General features: G+C 41.8%; 1 protein-coding gene across 1 annotated transcript; it reads right to left on the bottom strand.

The window, feature by feature from the left end:
* Window positions 1-44: 44 nt before the first annotated feature.
* On the bottom strand, window positions 45-27,972 carry St13 (ST13 Hsp70 interacting protein). The gene is made up of 12 exons (XM_090328790.1): window positions 27,738-27,972; window positions 22,635-22,692; window positions 21,667-21,742; window positions 20,735-20,805; window positions 14,924-14,990; window positions 13,277-13,361; window positions 11,843-11,953; window positions 8,734-8,836; window positions 7,369-7,485; window positions 4,872-4,920; window positions 1,552-1,685; window positions 45-584 (listed from the first exon to the last, which is right to left on the bottom strand). Exons 1-12 carry the CDS (start codon window positions 27,845-27,847, stop codon window positions 456-458), a joined length of 1,110 nt encoding a protein of 369 aa, XP_090184916.1. The 5' UTR covers window positions 27,848-27,972; the 3' UTR covers window positions 45-455.
* Window positions 27,973-27,996: the final 24 nt, after the last annotated feature.

A 27,996-nucleotide genomic window follows, 5' to 3' on the forward strand; every position in this document is an offset into this window, starting at 1 on the left:
AGAAAAATAGACACTTTTATAGTAATAACATATCCAACTCAAACTCAACCTACTGAAATGTATTTTATTTCCTTCCCATCGATAAATCTTTATTTCACTCACATTAGAGGAATAATTTTTCCATATTTTCCTTACCCAATAATTCAAAGAAAACCCAAAATGATTAGTAAAGAAAATGGAGGAATTAACACTCCTTTAATTTGTTTTAAATATATGGAAAGTTTAGAAAGTGTTAAAGTTTCTAATTCCTAGGAGAACATTATCTGAAGGAATACCCTAATGGGAAACCACTGTACAATGCTTCAGCTGCATTTGGTGCAGAGGGGTAAGAATAATCTTCAAAGCACCCCAGCTCTCCAGATGAGGACAGAGGTACACTGGTTTGAATTATTGCGACATCCACATAAGCGGTCTAAGGTTGCTTTTCCTTCACCACGGGCTTTCTCAGTGTGAAATTATGCTTGACCTCCAAATTTGGCGGACAATTTACTGATGAGGTTCATAACCTTTGGATTGCTCTGGTATTTTGACATATTTGCAGGGTTCTGGGCCACATCCTGGAAGGCCACCATAACCTCTGGATCCTGAAAAGAAAGTTTTCAGTATGTAAACAAGGTGTCCCACTGCACCCACAGTTTAGCATCTTAAACCCCAACTCTTCATCTCTGTATTTTAGACCCCACCCACCCCAAAAACATGTTTTGCTTTTTTTTTTTTGGGGGGGGGGTAGGTCACTGAGCTTGAACTCTGGGCCTGGGCACTGTCCCTGAGCTCTTCAGCTCAAGGCTACCGCTGTACCTGAGACACAGCCCCACTTCCAATTTTCTAGTGATGGAGATAAGGGTCTCACAGTCTTTAGTGCCTGAGCTGGCACTCTCAGATCTCAACCTCCTGAGTAGCTACGATTACAGCTACCGTACCTGGCCTAGACCCAAAATTCTGTCATGATCTAATTAACTCTAGTTTTAGACAAGTCCCTGAAATGTAAAAATATCATTCACATGTACTTCATCGTTAAGTCATTTGAGACTTGGACTCTGGGCAAGGAAGGGTGTTGTCCCTGAGCTCTTCAGCTCAAGGCTACCACCCTGTCGCTTAAGTCACAGTGCCACTTTTGGTTTTCTGGTGATTAACTGAAGATGAAAGTCTCATGGACTTCTTAGTGCCCAGGCTGGCTTTGAACTGTGATCCTCAGATCTCAGCCTCCTGAGTAGGGAGGACTACACTGAGCCCAGCTTACTTCCAGCTTTTTGCTGGTTAATTGGAGAAGAGTCTTATGGACTTTCTCCAGGTTGGGCTGGCTGGCTTTGAAAGGTTAACTTTGGATCTCAGCCTCCTGAGTAGCTAGGATTACAGTCATGAGCCACAAGTGCCTGGTGCTTAAGGTAATTTTTTAAAAACTGGGATCTATTTAATCTAAAAAGAAAGTATAACTTACACACAAAAAAATACCCCTTTGGTAGCTAAAATAAGTAAAAATGACTGAGTGATCTTTTCCACAAAATTCTGAATGAAATGCTTCAGTGTTTTGACTTCTAATTTTGCGCTTACCTGCATAGCTGCAAGAACCTCAGGATCACTAAGAATCTCATTGAGCCCAGGCATTCCTGCCATTCCAGGCATGCCTCCTCCCATTCCAGGCATTCCTCCAGGAAAATTACCAGGCATTCCCCCTGGAAAGCCACCTGCAAGAATAAATGAAAAGAATGGCTCATCCATCTAACAAATCTGAAGTGCTGAATTCAAATCCCAGCATAAACACATCAAAATTTAAAATGTAGACAGACACCACTAAAACTCCCAGGTGATCGGAATCCAAGTAAAAACTTTTCTTGCCTTCCTTCCCTCCACTTCTTACACACTCATTCACACATGAACAAAGGCAACACTAAGCACAGAGTCCTCTCTCTAGTCTAAATATAGTTTCTAATACTCTCTAAAAAATACAGTTGTTTACTAAATCAGTTAACTATCTTCTGGACTCATTTAAAGTAGCCATTCAAGGATTATCTAAGACAGGAATTACAAAATTCTATGGATTTTTGATTTCCACTTTTTTTTTTTTGACTAGGGCTTGAACTGGTACTATCCTTGGGCTTTCTCAAGGCTAGTGCTCTACCACCTGAGCCATAGCACCACTTCCAGCTTTTTCTATGTATGTGGCACCAAGGAATTGAACCCGGGGCTTCTTGCATGCTAGGCAAGCACTCCACCACTAGGCCACGCTCCCTGCCCTTCTTTCCATTCTAGATAGAATAAAATTTCTAAAAAGTAAATACTAGAAGTCTGAACGTATAAGTACTGCTAATGACTAAGTGTGTATGTGTGTGTATGCATGCATTCAGATGTGTGCTCATGTGCTGGTACCAGGGGCTTGAACTCAAGGTCTGGGCATTGTCTCTTACCTTTTTCTTTCTTTCTTTCTTTCTTTCTTTCTTTCTTTCTTTCTTTCTTTCTTTCTTTTCCTTTTTTTTTTTTTTTGCCAGTCCTGGGCTTGAGCTCAGGGCTTAAGAACTGTCCTTGGAACTTTCTCAAGGCTAGAGCTCTACCACTTGAGCCTCAGCACCACTTCTGGCTTTTTTCTATGTATGTGGTACCGAGGAATCGAACCCGGGTCTTCGTGCATGCTAGGCAAGCACTCTACCACTAGGCCAAACTCATGGCCCCTCCCTTTTTCTAAGGCTGGCACTCTACTACTTGAGGCACGACTCTACTTTCAACTTTTTTTGTTTAAATGAAATTAGGAATCTCATGGGTTTTAACTGCCTGGGCTCAAGTAGCTAGGACCAGAACCCTGATTCCTGGTGGCTCTTAATAAAAAAGTTCTCTAGGCTGGGAGTTTGGTAGAGTGCTTGCCATACACACAAAAAGCTCTAGGTTTCAGGGGGAGGGAAATGGGACTAAAATATGAGAAGGGGTATCAGTGTGCAAGAAGTAATGCACCTACTACCTGACAAATCTAACTGTAACCCTTCTATACATTATCCCACAATTTAAAAAAAAACAAAAACCCAAGAATAGTGCTCATGCCCTGAGCTCAAGCCTCACATCTGACAAAAAACAAATAAACAACAACAAAACTTACCATTAAATTATTGAAGGAAGCAGTTTAAAAGAAGTTTTAGTTAATGGAAGTTTTAGGTAATTACTTAGTAAAGGACTAACTCCCACTATGTTTTTCCAGGTGCATACAGATTCCAGGCAAGCCACCAAAGTGCAGACTACCTGACTCCAGCAGGGCAATATATCTCAGCCTGGATGTAAACATTCTGTGCTGGGCCCAGCCAAAAGCCCCCTATCTCCTTTGACCTAATGGCTTTTGCATTCACCTCTGCCTCCTTGCTCAGACCTCATAAAACCCAGCTCCTGTCCCAGCACAGACACACAGTCTCCAAGCCCAGAAGAAGGCTGTCTTTCATTGCTCTATCTCAATAAATAGTTCTCACCTGTGGTCTCACCATTTTCCTAACACTTAGAGCATCATTCCCCACCTCTTCTATCTGAATATCAAAGTTTTGCAAACAATTTCTGATCACATCACATTGATAAGAGAACAATGCTTTCTTTTGGTCAGTATTAGGGCTGAGCACTGTTTCTGGGCTCTTTTCCTCAAGACTAGCTTCCTACAACTTTGAGCCACAAGCTCCACTTATAGTTTCCTGGTAGTAATTAGAGGCAAGAGTTCACAGACTTTTCTGCTTCAGCTGGCTTTGAACAGTGACCCTCACATGTCAGCCTCCAGAGCAGCTAGGATTACAGACATGAGCCACCAATATGTGGCATATATGTTGTTTTGATCTGAGGATCGTGGTTCAAAGCCAGCACAGGCAGGAAAGAACTTGAGACTCATCTCCAATTAATCACTAGAAAGTGGGAAGTGGGGCTGTGGCTTAAGGAGTAGGGAAATAGCCTGAAGCTGAAGAGCTCAGGGACAGCGCCCAGGCCCAGAGTTCAAGCCCCATGACTGACAAAAAAGTCATACCTAATAATTCCACATGGAGTACCTTTATGAATACTTCTATATGCAATAGAACAAAATCATTCTATAGCAATTTAGAACTTTTGAAGGCACAATGGTCAGGCACCGATTAAAATTAGCAAAACCAGCCAGGAGCCCATGGCTCCCCCTGTAATTCTAGCTACTTAAGTGGCTGAGATCTGAGGATGGTGATTCAAAGCCAGCACAGGCACGAAAGTCCATGAGACTCTTATCTCCAATTAACCATCAGAAAATCAGAAGTGGCACTGTGGCTGAAGTGATAGCCCACTAGTCTTGAGGTAAAGAGTTCAAGGACAATGCCCTGGCCCAGAGTTTAAGCCCCATGACTGACTGACAAAAACAAAAAACAAAAACAAAAATTAGTAAAACACCGACATAAAAAAATGTTAAAGTATGAACCTTCTACAATAAACCTGTTAATTTTGTGATGCTGGAAATTGAACCAAGGATCTTGTATATCCTAAAAAGTGCTCTACCACTAAGCTATAGCCCAGCTGGAGAATAAAACTTGAGACTGAGGTTCTTTGGTGTTCAAGTATATTTAGCTTTTAAATCAATGTCTGTGTGTTTACCTGTATGAAAACATAAAAATACACATAATACCAAAGCTTCAAACAAAAATACATCTTAAGGGCCGGGAGTTTGGCTTAGTGGTAGAGTGCTTGCCTAGCATGCACGAAGACCTGGGTTTGATTCCTCAGTACCACATACATAGAAAAAAAAAAAGCCAGAAATGGTGCTGAGGCTCAAGTGGTAGAGCTCTAACCTTGAGAAAATCCAAGGACAGTGCTCAGGCCCTGAGCTCAAGCCCAGGACTGGCCAAAAAAAAAAAAAAAAAAAGAATACATCTTAATTTTTTTCCCATACATACCTGGGAAAGAGCCATACTGAGATCCTGCTTGTCGTCTGGCTTCTTCTTCCTGTAAGTACAAAAAGAAAATATATAACAGGAGAAACAGTCTGCTATCTGCCCCTACCAATCATGCAAAGTCATGGAAAAAAAAAAGAAAAACAACAATGTAGGAAAGTAGATCACTTAAAAGAACAAGTTTCATATTGCACCAAAACATCCATCTATTTCAGGAAAAAAACATTTTTCCAACTTCATTCTCACAGAGAATTATTTTTCCTGATTAAATTCAAGTATTCTGCTTCTCTGGAAAGGAATTAACCCAGAGAAGCAACTTACAGTACCATATGCCCATGCTTATCAAAACTAAGTCCTGAATTGATTTTAAAACTCTGTAGTGAGAGGATACAAAGACATGGCCAGCTCACCAAGTCTGCCATGCCACGTGTTCCAGGCTCATTTTGTCCATATTCTCCCCACAAAACTTATTAGAGAGTTAGAACTGCTCTGTTTTAGGGCCAGTGGAGTATGGCCTAGTGACAGAGTGCTCACCTAGCATACAGGAAGCCCTGGGGTCAATTCCCAAATATCACGTACACAGAAAAAGCCAGAAGAGGAGCTGTGGCTCAAGTGCCAAAGACTAGCCCTCTAGCAAAAAGTGTCCAAGGACAGTGCCCAGGCCCTGAATTCAAGCTCTAGTGATGGGGGTAGAGGGAACCAAAAACACTCTGTTTTGGTTTGTTGTTGTTTAAACTGTAATTTTTTTTTTTCTTTTTTAGTACTGGGGATCGAACCCAGGACATGCACTTTGCCACTGAGCTACATCCCAGCCCTTGTTGTTGGGGGCTTTTTTGTTTGTTTTTTTTTTTTTGGTGCCAGTCCTTTGGCTTAAACTCAGGAAATAGGCACTGTATACAACCTGAATTGCAGCTGTACTCCTGGCTTTTTGGCAGTTAATTAGAAAAAAGTTTCATGGACTTTCTTGCCCAGACTGGCTTCAAATCTCAGGTTTCTGAATAGTAAGGATTGTAGGCACGAGTCACTAGTTCCTGCCTGTTTTTGCTGTATTTAAATGTTTTACTTTTTATAACCCAGTTATAACATTATCAAATAAGTCCTGCGCTAGTAGCTCATGCCTGTAATCTAGCTACTACTCAGGAAGCACAGATGTGAGGATCACTGTTCAAAGCCAGCTGGGGCAAAAAATCCACCTGATTCTTATCTCCAATTAACCACCAGAAAAGGAGAAGTGGAGCAGTGGCTCAAATAATAGAATGCTAACCTTGATCAAAGAGCCCAGGGCCTGAGTTCAAGACCCATGATCGAGGCTACTACTCTATCACTAAGAGGTATTACATAAAGCTTCCCCCCCCCCCCCCCGCCCCACCCCAGGCCTGGGCTTGAGCTCAGGGCCTGAACACTGTCCTTGGACTTTCTCAAGGCTAGAGCTCTACCACTTGAGCTTTAGCACCACTTCCAGCTTTTTTCTATGTATGTGGTACCAAGGAATCAAACCCAGGCCTTCGTACACTCCACCACTAGACCAAACTCCCGGCCCCGACATAAAGCTTTCTTTCCCTTCAATAAACAATGTAGAAAATCAATTGGTGATAACTGATAAAATCATACAGAGCAATGAAAACAGAGTGAAGGAGAGAAGAGAAGGAAGGAAAGAAAGGAAGCTTGGAAGAAGGAAAACTACTAAGAGAAACCCTTAAGATCTGCAGAAATAGTACTGGGGATTGGTTATGGCGATTTTTCCTAACTTTCTATAATATGATTTAATAATTAAAATAAGAATTCTTGGTTTCTGGTTTCATTTATTTTGTGTTAGTCCTAGAACTTGAACTCAGGATCTGAGCACTGTCCCTGAACTTCTTTTGATCAAGGGAGACATTCTACCAGTTGAGCCACAGTATCATTTCTAGGTTTTTCTAAGTCGTTTCTTGAAGGTAAGAGTATTACTGCCTTTCCTGCATGGAGTGGCTTAACCTGTGATCCGCATATCTCATTCTCCTGAGTACAGAGAACTACAAGGCATGAGAAACCAGTGCAAAATCTTTTTTTTTTTTTTTTGAAAGTCTATGAGATTCTTATCCCCGATTAACTACCAGAAAACTGAAGTGGTGCTGCTGCTCAAAATGGTAGGGCACTAGCCTTGAGCAATAGAAGCTCAGAGACATTATTCAGGCCCTGAGTCCAAGCCCCATGACCAAACTCCCCCCAAAACAAACAAACAAAAAAACAAAACAGTAGAGCAAGAATCTTCAGAAAAAAATAATAACTATGCTGGCAAACTTTACCTGATCAGGAATTTTGATTGGGTGAGGGGAAAAATATTCTACCACCAAGACACACTCCCAGCCCCCAATTTTTATTTTAGAAGAACTCCTTACGTACTAGAGTGTGTCACTCTTATAGCCATAATTAAATGAAGAAACTAGTATGAGTTATTAATTGCAACAGTGTTCTAAACTATATTATATTTTCCTCTCATAAATAGAGATAGAACCTTTACCCTCTGGGCTCGCTCGTGTTCTTCTCTAGCCTTCTTAACCCTCTCTATTCTCTCTTTGATCTCTCGCTCTTCACGTTTTCGCTCATACTTTCTCCGATGCTCAGCAATTTTCTGGGCCTAGGGAAAAAGAGCCAAGGGGAAGTAAATCTGTTCCAAATGTTAGATGAGAGTCAAAATAAAAAGTTTCGTTCCAAGTTACTTTTCCTTGAAAAGAGTTGTTCAATATAATTCTGAAAAATGACAGATTTACATTACTACCTAAGGCACTAAAAAGAGAAGAAGAGTCAGGGATATACAACTATTATTTCAAACTGACTAAGTTCAATAACAAAGAAAGAAGTTTTGAGTACAGAATTCTTACCTGGTAGTTTCTACAGTTGTGTAACTTTTAGGGTTCTGTCACAGCTGAAGTTCAACAGTAAACTTACTGCTAATAAAAGTGTGCCACGGGAAAACAAATTCAGACCACATATAAAGTATCTGCCACCCTCTATATAAGTTTTTTCATTTATAAAATGGGGGAAGATAACCAATACTCAGTATTTGGATGAGAATAAGGCACATGCTTTCTGCATGAATAAGGTACTAACTTTAATATTAGGACCAGGAAAAGGAGAAAAAAAAAAGAGGGAGAAGATACCAAACCAAGTCTTGTATAATTGCTTTGAACATTGAAGAGAAATCTAAGTGTACCAGCAATTAATGCACAGCACCAAGTGCTCTGGATCTATTATTTAAACATTAAATGTAGTAGGAGATTCATTTTCAACGGCTCGTTTATCCTGTGACAAGTACTTTAAGACCCTTAGTTCTACATGTACTTGAAGCACAATGCATTTGTTGAGTTAGCCCTGTTATTTAAAAAAGAAGAAAATCTTAAAGCAGATTAGGTTAAACTTGACATAACTATCTTAGTATCTTTGCAAGGAAACTCTTAGAAGTATAATTTTCATTTTAAATAGAATCAAAACAATGTTCTTGCTTCTCGACTCTATATTCTCACTCTTCAGAAGGCAACAGTGGAGACAAAAAGGTTTAAGCTTTAATTTCCTTTCAAGAGATCCTCATGCTTTACTGAAGAGGTAGTAAGAACTGACCAAATGTGTTCCTGGACCACACATCACAAGTTTTCTATTTCTTCCCTTGTAAACCTGTCATTTTTCCATTTCTGATTTTCTGGGTATAATTCCACTGCAGTTTTGCAAACAAAATGTCAGCGCTAGTTTTAATACAACATGAATGTGATTTCTAGAATCATTAGAATCCAACTTCCAGATGTGTCTTTCCATACTAGTTAAAGCTGACAGCCCTCAGGGCTACAGCGACGGAGTCTTGGTAAACCCCTTCCTTCTCTAGTTCACATACCCTCGGTTGAACTTCTTTCAGCATTGCACTAGCATCATCATCATAATCCAGTTTACAGGCAAGGGCAAGATCATGGGCTGCTTCTTCCCAATGGCCCAGAAGTCTGAAATAGATTCAAACTTATTATAAGAGTCTTTTATGCACATCACCTTGTAGCATGGTGTCTTTCTTTCCATATTAAAAAAGGCATTGTGATGGAAAAGGCTGAGTTAATTATGAACTATAATTTGATGGGGGAGGTACTAGGACTAAAGTCGGGGCCTTGTCCTTTTTCTACATAAGCATTCTAACACCTGAGCCACACCCCTAGCCCTTTTCTATTTTTCAAATGGAGTCTTACTTTCACTTGTGACTGGCCTCAGATCATAATTCTCCAATACCTCAGATTACAGACATGCACTAACATGCCCAACTTGATAGTTAAGATGGGGTACTGCTAACTTTTCGGCCAAGTTGGCCAAAAAGAGATTCAAACACAGAGATTCTCTGCGATGATCTACACCTCTCAAGTATCTGTGACCACAAGTGTACACCAGCAACTACAATGCCCTGCTTAAAAACAAATTAATCCATGTTGCCCAGATGATTAAGTCTATAAAAGCATGATATTGAAATCTGCCTACGGTAATTATAAATCTGTTCTATTATTTTAAATCAGAATATCAAGATATAAACATAACAGGGGCCAGGAGTTTGGCCTAGTGGTCAAAGTGCTTGCCTAGCATGCATGAAGACCCGGGTTCCATTCCTCGGTACCACATATAGAAAAAAAGCCAGAAGTGGTGCTGAGGCTCAAGTGGTAGAGCTCTAGCCTTGAGAAAGTCCAAGGACTGTGCTTAGGCCCTGAGCTCAAGCCCAGGACTGGCAAAAAAAAAAAGAAAGAAAAAATAAATAAATAAATAAATAGATGTTTCTGCAAAAAAAAAAAAAAAAAAAAAAAGATATAAACATAACAGTGCCTGTGGGCCAGGAGTGTGGCCAAGTGGTAGTGTGCTTGTCTAACATACATGAAGCCCTGGGGTCAATTCCTGAGTACCACACACACAGAAGACGCTGAAAGTGATGCTGTGGCTCAAGCGGTAGAACTTTAGCCTTGAGAAAGCTTTAGGACAGTGCCCAGGCCTGGAGTTCAAGTCCCAGGGTTGGTGGAGAAAAAAAAAAGAAGAGAGTGCTTTCAACTTGTCAAAAAGAGGATTCACATACCACATACTAAAACTATTTTCCAAGAAAAGACTAAGAGAAAGCTACCATGTGTAACTGCTTTACTAGAAAAAGATTAAGTGAGGGGACTGGAGGTAAGCTCAGGTAACAGACTGGCCAGCAATGAGTGAAAAAAATGACTAAAAAATTAAAAGAGGTGCAAGAAAGTGTTTTAGAGAATAACAATGGGAGTTCTCTGGTCATATTTTGACATTTCAGACATGTAAATGTCTTATATACTAAAACAAAAAAATTAAATCAGAAATGGAAATAAAGCTGTCAAACTTGAATACTAAGAGGCTAATGGTATAACATCAATAACACAAATATACAGAAAAATAAATGAAATAATAGCTTTTCAAACATTAATTTGAAAATACATTTGAGTAATATACTGAGTAAGGAATGCCAAGAAAACTTACAAAGGACAAACTTAAAGGTGCAACTAGAAAATAACTCATCTTCTAGGTTTATACAAATAAATAAGACAAAAATTTTGAGCATAGAAGTATCAAAAACACGAATGACAAAGACATTAAATTTTAAATTTTTACTGAAAATATCAGCATAAACACATACTTCTTATAATTAAATAAGCCAAAATATTGTCCACTAGCTTTCTTCAACTGACAATGAAATTGAAATACCCTGTAGTCCAAATCCTAGTTAGTAGATGTGATTCATTCTAAATTTGCAACAAGCAAAAGTACAAGAAAAGCCTACGCATTTACTTAAAGACGATTAGGACTTCAACAGCAATGTGTGAGCTTCCCTACACCACATAGCATCAGCAAGTATTAGTTCAGCTTCTCATCGTGCTCTTTGATGCATGCTTGTAAAAACCATCAGAGACATTTTCAGTAATGTAATACAGGAATCTCAAAGACAACCATCTTCACCCCAATCATGACACCTCTGGAAATCCATGTCAGTACATAAATGTCACTGACTTAATCCCCAAGTCACATTCATTCGCAAAACAAAATTTTGGGATCACTGGGGAGGGGGGAGAGAAACTGGGAAGAAAACATGGGAAGGGGTATCAATGTCCAAGAAGTAATGTACCCACTACCTTATGAATGTAATTGTAACCCCTCTATACATGACCCCAACAATAAAATACAATTTAAAAAATTGCGACCAGAAATAATCTGGGTAAAATTTTTCAGATTTTTTTTGGTCAGATGTGAGACTTGAACTCTGGGCCTTGGCGAAGTTCTGACTTCTTCAGCTCAAGGATACTGCCCTGTCCCTTGAGCTATAGAACCACTTCTGTATTTCTAGTTGTTAACCGGACATCAGGGTCTCATGGATTTTAGTATTGGGGCTGGCTTTGAACCGCAATTCTCAGATCTTAGCTTCCTGAGTAGCTAGGATTACAGTTGTGAGCCACCGTGTCCAGCTATTTTCCAGACCTTTAAGGGGTTATAGTATTGATTAAAACAGTCTGAGGTTATTGTTATATATTAGTTGCTCAGCATTAAAGTCTAAAAGAAAATTTTTGAAGGGCACCAAGACTATTTCCTTGACTATTTCCTTTGACTATTTTTGAAGGGCACCAAGACTATTTTCTTGAATTATGTGATTAAAAATAGTGATCTTGTAAAGAAATGAAAAGAAATTCCACTTCCTTTTTTTTGGAGGGGGGGGAGCAGGCCTGAGCTTGAACTCAGGGCCTGAGCACTATCCTTGGGCTTTCTCAAGGCTAGCACTCTACCACTTGAGCCACAGCACCACTTTCAGTTTTTTCTATGTATGAGGTACCGAGGAACCACACCCAGGTCTTTGGGCATGCTAGGCAAGCAGTCTACCAGGAGTCCACACTCACGGCCCTGAAATTCTACTTCTTTATTCTTTGCCATTTTTCCTTCTTCAGAGAACATTATAACCATTAAATTTAAATATTTACCTGTGTGCTTTTCCTCGCCACTTATATGGCTGTGCTGAATCAGGATTTATTTCAATGGCTCTGTCACAGTCTCGAATGGCAGCATTTGGCTTCTGTAATTTGATGAAGACACTAAAAAATAAATGTAGTATTCAAGAAAATTGATTTCAAATAATAAAATCGCTTTGAAAACACTATGGAAGCAATTTTATTTTATTTTCTGGCCCTGGGGCTTGAACTCTGGGTCTGGGCACTGTCCCTGAGCTCCTTTTGCTCAAGGTGTGCACTCTACCAGATAACCCACAGTACCACTTGTATCTTTTCTTTTTTCTTTTTTTTTGCCAGTCCTGGGCTTGGGCTCAGGGCCTAAGCACTGTCCCTGGATTTTCTCAAGGCTAGGGCTCTACCACTTGAGCCACAGCACCACTTCTGGCTTTTTGCTATGTATGTGGTACCGAGGAATTGAACCCAGGTCTTCGTGCATGCTAGGCAAGCATTCTACCACTAGGCCAAACTCCGGGCCCCGCCTGTATCTTTTCTAAGATTAGTTACAGAAAGTAGTCTCATAGGCTTTTAATGCCCAGGGTGGTTTCAAACTATGATCCTCAGATCCTGGCTCCCCAGTACCTAGGAATACAGGGTTAAGTCACTGACATCCAGCCCAAAGCAAACATTGTGTGTTGGAAGGAGTGCTGGGGTCTCTGTATTGCCCCTGATTTTTTTGGCTTACAGCCAATGCTTTGCCACTTAATCTACTTCTTTTTGGTGATTAATTGGAGGTAAAAGTCTAAGGGACTTTTATCGCCTGAGATCAGTTTGAACTACAATCCTTAGATCTCAGCCACCTACATAAGTAGCATTACAGGGAGGAACCTCTGACACCCAGGAAAAGCGTATGTTTTTAAACTAAGTAGAAATTACTCCCAAGGAATAAAGTTAAACTTTTCTGCTCAAGAGTATTTAAGAGGGGCTGGGCCCAGTGGCTTTCCCAGTAAGGTTCAAAGCCATCACAGGCACAAAAGCACCTGAGACTCTTATCGCCAATTAATCTCTAGAAAATGGGAAGTGGAGCTGTAGCTGTGGTAGGGCGGTAGCCTTGAGCTGAAGAGCTCAGGAATAGTCCCCAGACCCTGAGTTCAAGCCCTAAGAGTGGTTAAAAAAAAAGGGGGTGGGGGGGGAGTACTTATCTAGTCCAGCACCAATGTCTCACATCAGCCTGGGCAGGAAAGTCCATAAAATTTCTATGGTCAATTAGCCACCAAAAATCTAAGTGGCTTTGAGGCTTAAGTGATACAGTACTAAAGAAGCTCAAAGACAGTACCAAGGCCCCAGGGACCAGCACCAATCAAAAAGAGAGGGGGGGGAAGAGAGAGAGAGAGAGAGAGAGAGAGAGAGAGAGAGAGAGAGAGAGAGAGAGAGAGAGAGAGAGAGAGAGGAGAGAACACGCGCACTTACCTGGCCCTTTTGGCATACAGTATAGCCAAGCGAGGGTTCAGCTTGATGGCATCTGTGAACAAGTCAATGGCTCTCTGTAGCTGACCTAAAGTGAAATAATACAAAAGTATTAATATTTTCATCACTCACGCATCCAATAAAGTCTTTTTATTTTGTTTATTCTTTCTAGGACTAGTTTTTGGGGTGAGAAATAACCCAGTAGTGGGAAATATAGCCCAACAGTACAACACTTACCTAGCGACATGATATCCTGCATTCAGTCTCCAGCACCATTAAAAAAACAAAACACCCACAATTTTTAAATGACAACTCCTCCTACTTGAAAGCTAACTACTTGGGAGATAAAAATAGCATAATCTTGGTAAGAGGGCAGCTCAGCCAACAAAAGATCCTATCTCCGCAGGAAACGATGGCTGTATAATCGTAGCTCAGGAGGCTGAGATCTGAGGACCATAATTTAAAGGCAGCCCACGCATGAAAAACCATAGACACTTATCTCAGTTAACCACCAGAAAATCAAAGTGGTACGGTGACTCAAAGTGGTAGAAGGCTGGCTTTCGGCTGAAGAGTTCAGAGACAGTGCCCAGTTCCAGAATTTAAGCCTCACAACCAACAAAAGATGCTATTTCAAAGAACAATCCAAGTGAGAAGACATATGCCTATGCCTATAATCCCAGTAATGCAATACAGGTACGTGAATAGGTCTGAGCTGAACAAGAGACCCTTTATCTGAAAGAAATGTAACAAAAAGGGCTGAAGGTGGGCCAGGAGTTTGCCATAGTGGCAGAGTGCTTGCCTAGCATGCATGAAGCCCGGGGTAAAATTCTAAAGTACCACATACATAGAAAAGTGTCTCAAGTAGTAGGGTTCTAGCCTTGAGAAGGCCCAAGGATATTGTTCAGGCCCTGAGCTCAAGCACAAGATTGGAGGGGGAAAATAAATAAATATATGTATACAGATATATATTAAAAACCACCAGTCTATTACTAAAAATAGAAAAGCACAAACTTACATATCTTTTTAAATGTATAGGATAGAGCTGGGCACAGTGGCTCACACCTGTAATCCTAGCTACTGAGGAGGCTGAGATCTGAGGATCCCGGTTCAAAGCCAACCAGGGCACTAAAGACTATGAGACTCTTATTTATAATTAACCACTAGAAAAAGGGAAGTGGGGCTGTAGTTCCAGTGGTAGGACAGTGGCCTTGAGCTGAAGAGCTCAGAGACAGTGCTATGGCCCAGAATCCAAGCCACATGACAAAAAAAAAAAAAAAAAGGAATGACTCAGCTCATGTAATAAAATAATCTGCTAACAAACGTGTAATAAAATACAGTTCTTGGACTGCTGGTTCATGCCTGTAATCCTAGCTACTCAGGAGACTGAGATCTGAGGATTGAGATTCAAAGCCAGTCCAAGCAGGAAAGTCTATGAGACTCTTATCCCCAATTAATCACTCAAAAACTGAGCAAAATAAAAACCACAATTTCACCCTCTTTCCCAATCTGTCTGGATGGTAGGACACTATTGTAGCCAAAACAATAATAAGTCTAAGGTCCCTTCAATTTCTTTCCTACTCATTGCAGCATGAAGAGAATATACACACTACTACAGAAATGTTGCAAGGAGTAAAAAATGAAGATATTTACCATCATTTAGTGCTTCAATGGCAGCACCTTTCTTTTCATTTGCTTGATCCATCATCTCCTCAGTTATCTAACAGGATATAGAAATTTATCTTAGAAGATTATCTTAGGAAACAAAGCAGCAATCTGTATTTCCTTAGAAATGAAGCAGTCACACCCCAATACTCATTTATGCTTCCCCGGTCTTCAGAAAGACAATAGTCACAATAATTGATCTGTTAAAAATTACAGATGAAGGCCAGGAGATTGGTCTAGTGATAGAGTGCTTCCCTAGCATGCAGGAAGACAGGGGTTCAATTCCTTGGTACCACACACATAGAAATAAGCTGGAAGGCTCAAGCCTCGGAAAATCCCAATGACAGTGCTTAGGCCCTGAGTTCAAGGCCCAGGACTGGGGGGTAGGGAGGGAATTACAGATTAAGCTGGGTTTTTTTGTTGTTGTTTTTGCCACTTGTGGGGCTTGAGCACTGTCCTTGGACTTTTCTCAAGGCTAGAGCTCTATCACTTGAGCCACAGCACCACTTCCAGAATTTCTCTATGTATGTGGTACACAGGAATCGAACTTGGGTCTACGTGCATGCTAGGCAAGCACTCTACCACTATGCCAAACTCCCAGCCCTGGGTTTTTGTTTTGCCAGTCCTGGGCCTTGAACTCAGGGCCTGGGTTCTGCCCCTGAGCTTCTCTGTGCTCAAGGCTAGCTCTCTACCACTTGAACCACAGTGCCTTTTCTGGTTTCTTGGGGTATTTTTTTGCTAGTCCTGGGGGTTGAACTCAGGACCTGAGCACTGTTCTTGGGCTTTCTCAAGACTAGAGCTCTACCACCTGAGACACTGCACCACTTCTGGTTTTTTCTGTGTATGTGGTACAGAGGAAATGAACCCAGGGCATGGTAGGCAAACACTTTTTTTTTTTTGCCAGTCCTGGGCTTGGGCTCAGGGCCTGAGCACTGTCCCTGGATTTTTTCTCAAGGCTAGGGCTTGAAAGACAGCACCACTTGAGCGACAGCACCACTTCTGGCTTTTTGCTACGTATGTGGTACCGAGGAATTGAACCCGGGTCTTCATGGATGCTAAGCAAGCACTCTACCACCAGGCCAAACTCCCGGCCCCTAGGCAAACACTCTTACCACTCAGTAAAACTCCTGGCCAGATTCTTCTGTTTATATGGTACTGAGGAATCAAACCCAGTGTTTCATGCATGCTAGACAAGCACTCTATCATTAAGCCACATTCCCAGCCCAAAGGTCTCATTCTTTTACACAAAAATAGCATTTACATTATACAGCTAAAACATGAAGGTAACAAACTCTCCTTACATCTAAACACTCACAGACCAGGCTGAGGTGACTCATGCAACCTAGTTATTCAGGAGACTCAGATGTAAGGATCACAATTCAAAGCTCACCCAAGCAGGAAAGTTCAAGAGATTAATTTAGTAATTTATTTAGTGGGTCAGGGGGCTTGAACTTGTCCCTGAGCTCTTCAGCTCAAGGCTACCGCCATACATACCCTTGAGCCAAGCCCCACTTCCCATTTTCTAGAGGTTAATTGGAGATAAGAATCTCAGGCCCTTTTGTGCCCCAGCTGGCTTTGAAACTTGATCCTCAGATCTCAGCCTCCAGAGCAGCTAGGATTATAGATGTGAGCCAGGCTAGAGATTTCTATCGCCAGAGATTTTGATCACCACGTAACCACCACCCAAAAGCTAGAAGTAGAGTTGTGATTCAAATAGTAGATCAAAAAGAGCTCAGGAAGAACACTCAGGCTCTGAGTTCAAAGTGCAGGACCAGCACCAAAAAACAAAAAACAAACAAACAAACAAAAAACTAAGAACAAAACCTGTTTGTTATAGTTCCATGAGCAAAAATCACATAAAATAGAAAATATATTATCAAAAATAGCATAAAACACTATGAAACAGAGGACTTTATACACGTAAGACTTTTATCAAAAGGGAAAAGTAGGCCCACACCACGGCCTTGAGCAAAAAGAGCTTAGGGATAGCTCTCAGGCCCTGAAAACTACCTAGGAATTATTAAAAACAAAAAAATAACAACAACAAAAAAACCTGCTTGACATAGTGTTTATCACCCGAGGAAGTGAGGAAGGCGATCCGGGCTCTTCTTCCAGAGTTTACCCAGACAGGCAGAGTTACACAATGAGATCCTGGGAAAAAACCTAAATGAAATTTCATAAACCCAGACTCAAAGACAAAAGACAGGTCAGGAGTGTGGACTAGTGGTAGAATGCTTGCCAAGCATGCACAAAGCCTGAAGTTGGATTCCTTGGTCCACACACACAGAAAAATCCACAAGTGAAGCTGTGCCTCAAATGGTACACACTAGCCTTGGGGAAAGTCCAAGAACAGTGCCCAGGCCCTGAGTTCAAGAGCCAGGACTAGCGGGAAAAAAAAAAAAAAAAGACACAGAACATGTTCACATGTTCAACTTTGTTAGAAATCAGGGCAACATAAATTAAAAGTAATGAGATCCTACAACTTTGCACAAGACTGGCAAATAATATCTCATGGCTCTATGGCTATGAATCAATGCTTTTTCTTATACTAGAGCTTCAACTCAATGGTCTCAAAGTTGGCCGACTGCCTTGTTCTATCATTTGAGTCAGACCTCTAGCCTAGCTTTTTTGTGTGTGGGGGGGGGCGTTATGGGGCTTGAACTTGGCATGGGGCCTGTCCCTGAGCTCTTCAGCTCCAGGCTACCACCCTACTCCTGGGCCTAGGCATTGTCCCAGATCTGTTCTGCTCAAGGGCAGGTCAAGCCCCATGACCTACAAGTGAGCCATGGCCCCACTTCTCCTTTTTCTAGAGGCTAATTGGAGATAAGAATCTCGGGTTTTTTGTGCCCGGATGGCTTTAAGGCTTTAAACCTTGCTGTCAGGCAGTAGTCACCTAATCATTTGTTTTTGACCTTGAAACTTTGTACTAGAATTTGACGATGAGTTTGCCTCATATTCTGGGAATTGAGACTAAATGTTTAATACCAAGTGATTGAAGTGGATAGGAACTTAGAACTACAAAAGCTTTGACCTCTTCTTCAGACTTAGAACCACCTAACTGGGCCATGGGTAGTCTTGTGTTTTAAGCTTAGTGTCAGATGGTTCATTATTTTAGTGATTTACTTTTGTATGAAAAGTATAGGCAGGGTGGTAACTTAGGTGTAATGAGCTGGGTATGGTGACCAGGACATTGCTGTCCTGTAGGGAGCCAATCACCTTTCACTAGGTCTGTTTTGAGATAATGGAGAATCAGAACTCAAGCTACTATCCTTAGGTAAATATTAGTCATTAAAATGTGCCTTTTGACGATCTATTCTAAAAGGAGATGAGTCGCTGTGATGTGGGTCTGGCTTTCATTTTTTAAAATTTCAGTATTTTGAGAATTATATTACTTTTTATAATAGAAAACCTAGAAATTGACATTTTTCTATGCTAAGATTAAAATTGCGTGAAAATATTTTTAAATGTCTGACCATACTAAAATGGTACTATTGACATTTTTAAAGATTATAAGTAAGAGTACATTCGCTATGTTTTGTGAATTTCTATGAATTTAATTATTTAAATACTGTGGCTTCTTCAATGAATATATTTATATTGTCAAACATGGTAGACAAAAAGGTAATAAAAAATAATTGTTTTGAGGCTAAAAAAAAAACCTTGCTGTCAGATCTCAGCCTCAGAGTAGCTAGGATTACACAGTGCAAGCCACTGTGTCCTGCTAAGCCTAGCATTTATACTAGCTGATTAGAGACAGTCTCAAACTTTTCTGCTGAGTCTGGCTTTAAAAATTACCTCAGGTCTCAGCCTCCTGAATAGCTAGAAACCCAGATATGAGTTTTGACCCAGGTTATGGGTCAATACTTGCTTGCTGCTATTATTTTAAGGGTCTTGTTTCTTTTTTTCAACCGTATTGCAGTTTGAACTGAAGACTTTCCAGCCCTTTTTGCTTTCTTCTATCATTCTTCCTTTTACCTACAACATTTTCAACAGATTTTCCACTGCTGTATCTTCATACAGTCTACTTTGAGCATATTCATTTACTTTAGTCTGGCTATTTTTAAAATAAGCATCTCACTTCTTGCACAGGCCACCCTGAATCATAATCCTCTTCTTTATGCACAGGTCATAACACCCAAGCTTTACTCTTGAGTTAGTCTTGCAAAAGCTTACCTTTTTCCATTTGGCCTAGACTAGGCTGGAACCACAATCCTCCAAATCTCAGCCTCCCTCACAGCTGCGATGATAGGCATAAACAACTTCAAGATGGAGTCTTGTGAACTTCCTGCCTTAGCTGAATCATGAGTCTCTAGATCTTAGCTTCCTGAGTAGCTAGGATTAAAGGCATCAGCCACCACCTCACAGCTATTAGTTTGTTTCCTTACTGACCACCAATAAATCTTTCATACCCTTTTTTCTCTCTCATGTTCAACATTATTTTATCATTAGATTATTTTCGTTATAGTCCTCTGGAGGGCCACTGGTCATTGCACCAAAGTTCTTTCAAGTTTCCTCCCAAGAACCAGGACCAAAATGGTCATGTCACTACATAGCTCAGTAAGAGGGAAACCTCTTAGGTATATACCTCAGGTGAACTCCACTACTAATACAAGAGCCAAGCTGGGCATGGTGGCTCACGCCTGTAATCCTAACTACTCAGGATGCTGAGATCTGAGGATCAAGTCAAAGCTAGCTCAGGCACTAAAGACTGTGAGACTCTTTATCTTAAATTAATCATTAGAAAATGAGAATTGTTGGCTGAGAGTCTGGCCTAGTGGTAGAGTGCTTGCCTAGCATTCACAAAGACCAGGGTTTGATTCCTCAGTACCACATACATAGAAAAAAGCCAGTGCTGTGGCTCAAGTGGTAGAGTTCTAGCCTTGAGAAAGCACGAGGACAGGGCTCAGGCCCTGAGCTCAAGGCTCAGGACAGGCAAGAAAAAAAGAAAATGGGAATTGGAGCTGTGACTCAGGGGTAGGGCAGTAAGCCTTGATGGGCAGAGCACAGGGACAACACCCAGACCCAGAATTGAAGCCCCATGACCCATACAAAAATTTAAAGAGCCAGGTTTTAAAAGGTATAAAAAACAAAGTGGTAGAATATGGGCCTAGCATGCACTGAGACCCAGGTTCAATTCCTTCATACCACATACATAGAAAAAGCTGGAAGAGGTGCTGTGGCTCAAGTAGTAGTGTTAGCCTTGAGAAAGCCCAAGGTCAGTGCTCAGGCCCTGAGTTAAAGTCCCAGGACTGGCAAAAGAAAAAAAAAAGAATACAGTAAAAAATAATGCTAGAGCTGGGCATGCTGTTGGCTCACACCTCTAATCCTTGGTACTCAGAAGGCTAAGATCTGAGAATCAAGGTTAAAAGCCAGCCCAGCACAAAAGGAACTGAGTCTTATCTCTAATTAACCTTTAGAAAACAGGAAAGTGAGGTACTCAGGAGGCTGAGATCTGAGGATCACAGTTCAAAGTCAGCCTGGGCACTAAAGTCCATGAGACTCTTTTCTCCAATTAACTACTAGAAAACCAGAAGTGGCACTTTGGCTCAAGGGATAGGGTGGTAGCCTTGAGCTGAAGAGCTCAGAGTCAGAGCCCAGGCCCAAGAATCCAAGCCCCATGAACCACAAAGAGAAAAAAAAATTATAGTAATTATGTAAGATTTTCATAGGTGCTTTAGATAGTACAATAAAATGTTCTATATGCTTAAATCAGAGAAAGATTTCATAGGTACTTTCCTAGAAATGTTACAAAATGATACCAATAAGCATTCACAACGGAAAATAAGTCATGAAACTTACCTCTACATTTTCATCTCCCATTTCTTGGGGGGCATCAGTGTCTGGTTCAATTACACCTTCATTATCAATTTCTACCAAAGTTGAAAACAGTAAATCAGTAATGTAACATCAGTGCCTAGATTTAGTATGGTTTTAAAAAAGAAAGGGGGGGAGGGTAATCTGGACTCCAGTGACTCACATCTACAATCCTAGCTACTCAGTAGGCTGAGATCTGAGGATTGTAATTCAAAACCACTCTGGGGAAGAAGCCCATGAGACTCTTATCTTCAATTAACCATTCAGAAAACTAGAAATATGTGGCTCAAAATTGCAGTGTTAGGCTTGAACATAGGGACATTGCCCAGTCCCTGAGTTCAAACCCACAACTAAAGAGGAAAAAAAGAGGAAGCAGAGCGCTGGTGGCTCACACTTGTTATCCTACCTACTCATGAGGATCACAGTTCTAAGCCAGCTAGGGCACAAAAGTCCCTAACTTTTATATTTGTTTGGTGATGGGGCCTGAACTCTGGGCCTGGGTGCTACCCCTGAGCTCTTCAGCTCAAAATTAGTTCTCTACCACTTGAGCTACAGCGCCACTTCCAGATTTCTGGTGGTTAACCAGAAATAAGAGTCTCAGAGACTGTCATGCCCAGCCTGGCTTGAAAACCTGTTCCTCAGATTTCAGCCTCCTAAGTAGCTACGATTTCATGTACGCCACCACATCTAGCCCCTGAGACTTTCATGTCCAGTTAACCACCAGAAAACTATAAGTGATGCTGTTGCTCAAGTGACAGAGTGCTAGCCTTGAGCTGAAGAGGTCAGGCACAGGGTCCAGCCCAGAGATCAAGCCCCACAACCAACACACACACACAAAAACAGGAAAATACATGAAGGTGTCATTGTGAAATAGGACTGCATCCCAAGGTTATTAAATACAAACTATTGTTGCTCACCTAGGTCGCTTTCCTCACTGGATGGCTCTTCTGTCTGTATGTTTTCCTCTGTCTTCTTACTCTCTGCTTTTTCTTCCTAACAGAAGACAAACAGTGCTATCAGTATTTATAACATATGGAAATGCACATGCTAACTTATATAAAGTATTGATATATGATGATACATAAGGAAATAGCTCTGCAAGTTGCCATTCCCATTTAACAATGCCGTGGGGGGAGTAGTTTAGTGGTAAAAGGCTCGCCTAATATGTACAAAGCCTTGGATTAATCCCTAGGACTATATAGAAGGGGGGACCCACTAAAGTAAGTTATATAATACACAAACAGGGTAATAACTTCTTTATTATCCAAATACTTTAAAACACACTGAAAGTTCAAACGAAATAAACAGCTAATTGGAATAAAGGCAAAATGTAGGAAAACCCGAAAAATATTGGAAGCCGGGCACTGGTGGCTCATGCCTATAATCCTAGCTATGCAAGAGGCTGAGATCTGACGATTGCTGCCAGCCTGGGCAGTAAAGTCCATGGGCCTGTTATCTGCAATTAAGTATTCAGAAAAAGTGGAGCTATGGCTCAAGTGGTAGAGTACTAGCCTTAAGACAAAGAAGCTCAGGGCCCTGAGTTCAAGCCCCCAAACCAGTATAGGGGTGTGTGTCAGGGGGGAGTATTATTTGGACTTGAGATATAGCTCAATTATACAGCACTTGCCTAGGATGCACAAAGTCCTGGATTCGATTTCTCAGTACTGTATACACAGATAAACCAGAACTGGTGCTATAGCTCAGATGGTTGAACATTAGCCTTTAAAACCCAAGGACAGTGCTGGACCCTGAGTTTAATTCCCAGGACTGACAAAAGAAAAAAAAATTCAAAATTAAACAGAAAATCAAGAATTTTAGCCCTTTTGCCCCTCTCTTAAAAATTTATTTTTATTTAGACACTAACAAAAGAAATTTAGAAACTTACCCTGATATTGTCTTCTGATTTAGCTTTATGAGTAGCTGGTGGTACTTTACCCCCCATGCTTGAAGAAAAGAAAAAAAAAAGATTTTTTTAGAAAATAAAAATTCATTCAACAAATTCAGGACTAAAAACACAAGTTAAATGTTTAAGATGGCTCTCGAAAATTTGAACATTTTTGGTATTACTATTTAATACCATAGCATCACCATATATTTACTAGTTAATGAAACCATTCTTCTGCTGCCTCCTTGAGCTTAGTAAGAATTACATGACTTTTCTTCCCCCACTCCTACAGAAAAAAAGGGCCATAAATATGTACTAACAAAAATATTCAAAACTGGCCAGGAGTTTGGCCTAGTGGTAGAGTGTTTGCCTAGCATGCACGAAGACCCGGGTTTGGTTCCTCGGTACCACATACATAGAAAAAGCTGGAATTGGTGCTGAGGCTCAAGTGGTAGAGTTCTAGCCTTGAGAAAGTCCAAGGACAGTGCTCAGGCCCTGAGCTCAAGCCCAGGACCAGCAAAAAAATAAAAAATAAAAATTAAATTCAAAACTTAAAAACTTACTAAAATTTACATGTATATTTAAATCCAAAGCCTGTGAGATTTGACACTTAGCAAGAGTTCTTGAAGCAGAGGGCTAGAGAGGGAACACGTAGCTCAGTGACACTGCACTGGCATGAATGGACTGTGAGTCCCTTGTAAACCTTCTTTTCCAGACAGTCCAATATAACATAAATTATGTGTAAACAAATGAAAACCAGGGCCAAGAGCATGGCTTAGTGGTAAAAGTGCTTGCCTAGCACACACAAAGCTCTAGGTTTTAATCTTCTGTATCATATACACAGAAAAAGCCAGAAATGGTACTATGGCTCAAGTGGCAAAGTGCTAACCTTGAGAAATCCCAAGGAAAGAAAATCACAGCAAAAAAAGAAAAAAAGGGGAGGAGAGGGCTGGGAGCATGGCCTAGTAATAGAGTGCTTACTTAGCATGCATGAAGCCTTGGGTTTGATTCCTAGGCACCACATACAAACTTTCAGGAAATGAAAAGAATCCGTTAATTTAAAAAACAGATGACGCCCGTAATGCTAACTACTCACGAGGCTGAGATCTGAAGATCCCAGTTCAAAGCAAGCCCAGGCAAGAAAGTTCATGATTAGCCACTAGAAAACTGGAAATGGCTCTGTGCCTCAAGGGATAGGGCAGTAGCCTTGAACTGAAGAGCTCAGGGACAGTGTCCAAGTCCAGAGTTCAAGCTCCACGACCCATCCAAAAAAAAGAAAAGAAAAAGAAAGCAGAAAGAAACCAATTTTAAATACCCTTAAAATGCTGATTGTTGGGGCTGGAAGTTTGGCCTAGTGGTTTGGCCTAGAATACATGACACTCTGGGTTCAATTTCTCCGTACTGCATACACTGAAAAAAGCCGTGGCTTAAGTGGTAGAGTGCTGGTCTTGAGGAAAGCCCAAGGGTGGTGCTCAGGCCCTGAGTTCAAGCCCCAGGACTCGCAAAAAAAAGAATGCTGACTGTTTTCTAACTATATAGTTGTAATACTCAAATTTAGGTTCACTTTAGTCAGCAAAATTCACAAGCATATAGTTTGTGAGACTTTTGGCTTACGTTTATACTCTATATTTGAGCTCTTCGGGGTTTGTTTTTTTTTTTGTTTTTTGTTTTTTTGTTCAGTCCTGGGCTTAAACTCAGGGTATGGGCAATGTCCTTGAGCCACAGCACCACTTCAGGCTTTTCTGTGTATGTGGTACAGGGCTTCGTGCATGCTAGGCAAGCACTCTACTACTAGACCCTACACCAGGGTCCCCCTTTGTTGGTTGTTGTTGTGTTCAACAAATTGTTTTGTCTTTTTTCTTTTAGTATCTTTTGATGAACCAAAAATAAAGCACAAGTTTAAATACCATGAGTGGTAGCTCACGCCTATAATCCTAGCTACTCAGGAGGCTGAGACCTGAGGATCAAGGTTCAAAGCCAGCTCAGACACAAAAGACCTGAGACTCTTACCTCCAATTAACCTCTAGAAAATGGGAAGTGGGGCTTGGCTCAAGGATAGGGCTCTGGCCTTGAGCTGAAGAGTTCAGGGACAGTGCCCAGACTAAGTTCAAGCCCTATGACCCCTGCCACCCAAAAAAAGTTTAGGGCAACTAAGTTGACCTCAGTCCTTGCATCTGATGAGAATAATTCAGGCAAGATGCATACATAAGTAAAGTAGCCGGGCATGGTGGCTAACACCTGTAATCCTAGCTACTCAGGAGGCTGAAATCTGAGGATCAAGGTTCAAAGCCAGCCAGGGCACAAAAAGACCTGAAACCCTTATGACCAATCAACCTCTAGAAATGGGAAGTGGGGCTTGGCTCAAGGGTAGGGAGACAGCCTTGAGCTGAAGAGCTCAAGGACAGCACCCAGGTCTGAGTTCAAGTCTCATGATCCACAAAAAAATATAAATAAATAAATAAATAAAAATAAATCAGGGGGGCCAGGAGTTTGGCATAGTGGTTAAAGTGCTTGCCTAGCATGCATGAAGACCCGGGTTCGATTCCTTGGTACCACATACATAGAAAAAAGCCAGAAGTGGTGCTGAGGCTCAAGTGGTAGAGCTCTAGCCTTGAGAAAGTCCAAGGACAGTGCTCAGGCCCTGAGCTCAAGCCCAGGACTGGCAAAAAAATAAATAAATAAATAAATCAGGGCTGAGAGTTTAGCCTAGCATGCACAAAGACCTGGGTTCGATTCCTCAGTACCACATACATAGAAAAAAGCCAGAAGTGGTGCTAAGGCTCAAGTGGTAGAGCTCTAGCCTTGAGAAAGTCCAAGAACAGTGCTCAGACCCTGAGCTCAAGCCCAGGACAGGCAATAAATCAATCAATCAGTGCCTACCGGGGGGCTGGTAGTTCACATTGTAATCTTACTCAGGAGACAAAGATCTGATCCTGGTTTGAAGCCAGGCAGGGCTGGGAAGGTTTGGGAATTTTTTTTTTTTTTTTTGCTAGTTCTAAGGCTTGAAGTCAGGGCCTGAGCACTATCCTTGAGGTTTCTCAAGGCTAGAGCTCTGTACCACCACTTCACCACTTCTGGCCTATTTTGTTTATGTGGTGCCGGGGCCAGCCGGCAGCAAACCAGGGTTCGCAGATTGGGGTTCCTGAAATAGGGGCAAGGACTAGGAAGAAATAGAAGAGAGACAGACACACCGGGTCCGGGATGTCTGCAGTCCAGGTAAAGACTGCCTCGTTTATTTTCCACTCCAGCTTCTTCCCTCCTTGAGACCCAGGGAACTTCCAGGTGTTACATTCATATGGTAAATCTCAGGTCATTTAAACAGAATAAGGCCAGAAAACAATAAGACAATAAAGCCATTGTCTGATGCAAATCAAGGTACAGTTTGATTCCACTCTGGCTCCCAACAATGTGGTTCTAAAAAATGGAACCCAGGGTTTCATGCATGCTGTGCAGGCCACACTCCAGACCCCGTGTGACTCTTTATCTCCTATTAACCACCAGAAAAACTGGAGTGGTGCTGTGGCTCAAAGTAATAGAGCAATATCCTTGCCCAGGCCCAGAGTTTAAGCCTTATGACCAACCAAAAACAAACAAACAAACAAAAAAGTCAGTGCAGAAACATTTTAAAACCAGGTACAGTGGCTCATGCCTATAATCCTACTCAAGAGGCTGAGATCTAAGGACTGAGGTTCAAAACATGAACAGTGTACCAAACTACTAAAATTTAGTCCTCCATTCTAGTCCTGACATTTATCTAACAGCAACTTGTGGGTTGGTTGTTGTTCAGCAGGAGCCTGCAAAATAGAATTGTTATTGCTAACAATAGTCACACAGTTACTACAGTAACTATAAATGTGCTCAAGAATTCTATTGTGTATGTAGACAGAAAAGGACTGAAAAACTTTGCAGGAAAAAAAAAAAAGTTACTACCAGACAGAACACTAAAGGATTTGAACTCGTTTCCTCCCTCGGGGTGTTGAAAGAAATACACTTTCAGGTTTTTTGGCAGACACCTGTTCATTTTTCCCCATAAGATCACCACTAAATCAAGGATTTAAAAAAAAAAAAGTTTTATAGCAAAAATTTAAATCAAGCGTTTATATTAGGAATCAGAAAGCTTCCCAGAGCTGTTATTCATATGCCACTTACATGTTTGTGTATCCTGAGACAAGATCTGTCTTTGTTGCCCAGGGTCTAGACGTTATAGGTTCAACTCCTGCCTCTCACCACTGGATTACCGTGGTGCTCACAGGACTCTGGACTCGGCGGTTATCACCTTTAAACTCCCCCTAGTGGGAGGGGGTTGCGTAGGAGCGGCAACCAGAGTAGGGCTAAGGCTAAGACTAGGCCTCGCGTGCGTCGTTTATTTAAAAATCGCCTCCTGGGGAAGATTTCCCGCTCCACCCCCGTGCCCCTCAAATACGTAGTTCGCTACTCTGTTACACCAATTAATATGAAAAGAAAAATCCTTAGTAACTCGTCTGCTGATTTTTATTCCAAGCTGGCACCATGCCTGTTCCATTAGTTGCTCGAACAAAGCGAAATACTCGCGTTCACGATCATCAGGATAGATCCTGTCAACATGCGAGTCCTAGAATCAAATCGTTTTGCTTCAAGTCTGGGTAGCTGATAGCTCGGTTGCTAACGGAGATAACTCCCCAGGTAATCAGTTCCATGCAGTCAGCATCGCGGTAAGCCAGAGACAATCTTCCACCTAGCCTTATTACCATTTATCAGGTAAGTTATCTAATCACACTATGTAAAAGGAGAGTGCGTACGTACATACAGGCGACCTGAGCAGGTCACCCGGGATTTAAGTAAAAAGTCACGGCTCGTATGACATCCCCACACACCGATCTCCAATGGTCACGTTCCCGAGGAGCCGCGGCGTGCAGGGAACGCCGCTCCGCATCCCGCTTCCCTGCCCCTGTACTCTGCGAGCCTCCAGATCCTCCATTAACCAACCCCGCCAACTCGTGTCCCTTCCCGGGCCAGGACGCGAGGCCCCGAGAGGCCTCGAGCCCCGCGCTCCTCGACCCCACCCCGGCTCCGGCCCGGCTCCCTTCCGCTCTCCCCCAACGGTCTCCGGGTCCAGGGTCTCACCTCTCCACCCACTCCCGCAGGAAACGCATCTCCTCGGTGTGCAGGACGCTCGGGTCCTGCTTACACATCTTCACGAAGGCGCGAAGCTCGCTGACTTTGCGGGGATCCATGGTCGGGAGGCGAAGGGCGGCGGCGAAGGCGGACGCAGCGGCCGGGTCGCGGGGCCTGGCGCGGCCTCGGCGTGAGCGAGCGCGGAGAAGGGGGCGGCTGCCGCAAGGCCGAACAGACTAGAACCTCCCCGGCCGCTGGCTCCGCCCCC

The sequence above is a fragment of the Megascapheus bottae genome, chromosome 2 (assembly GCF_031878675.1).
Source record: "Megascapheus bottae isolate mThoBot1 chromosome 2, mThoBot2.hap1, whole genome shotgun sequence".
Lineage (NCBI taxonomy): Eukaryota > Metazoa > Chordata > Mammalia > Rodentia > Geomyidae > Megascapheus > Megascapheus bottae.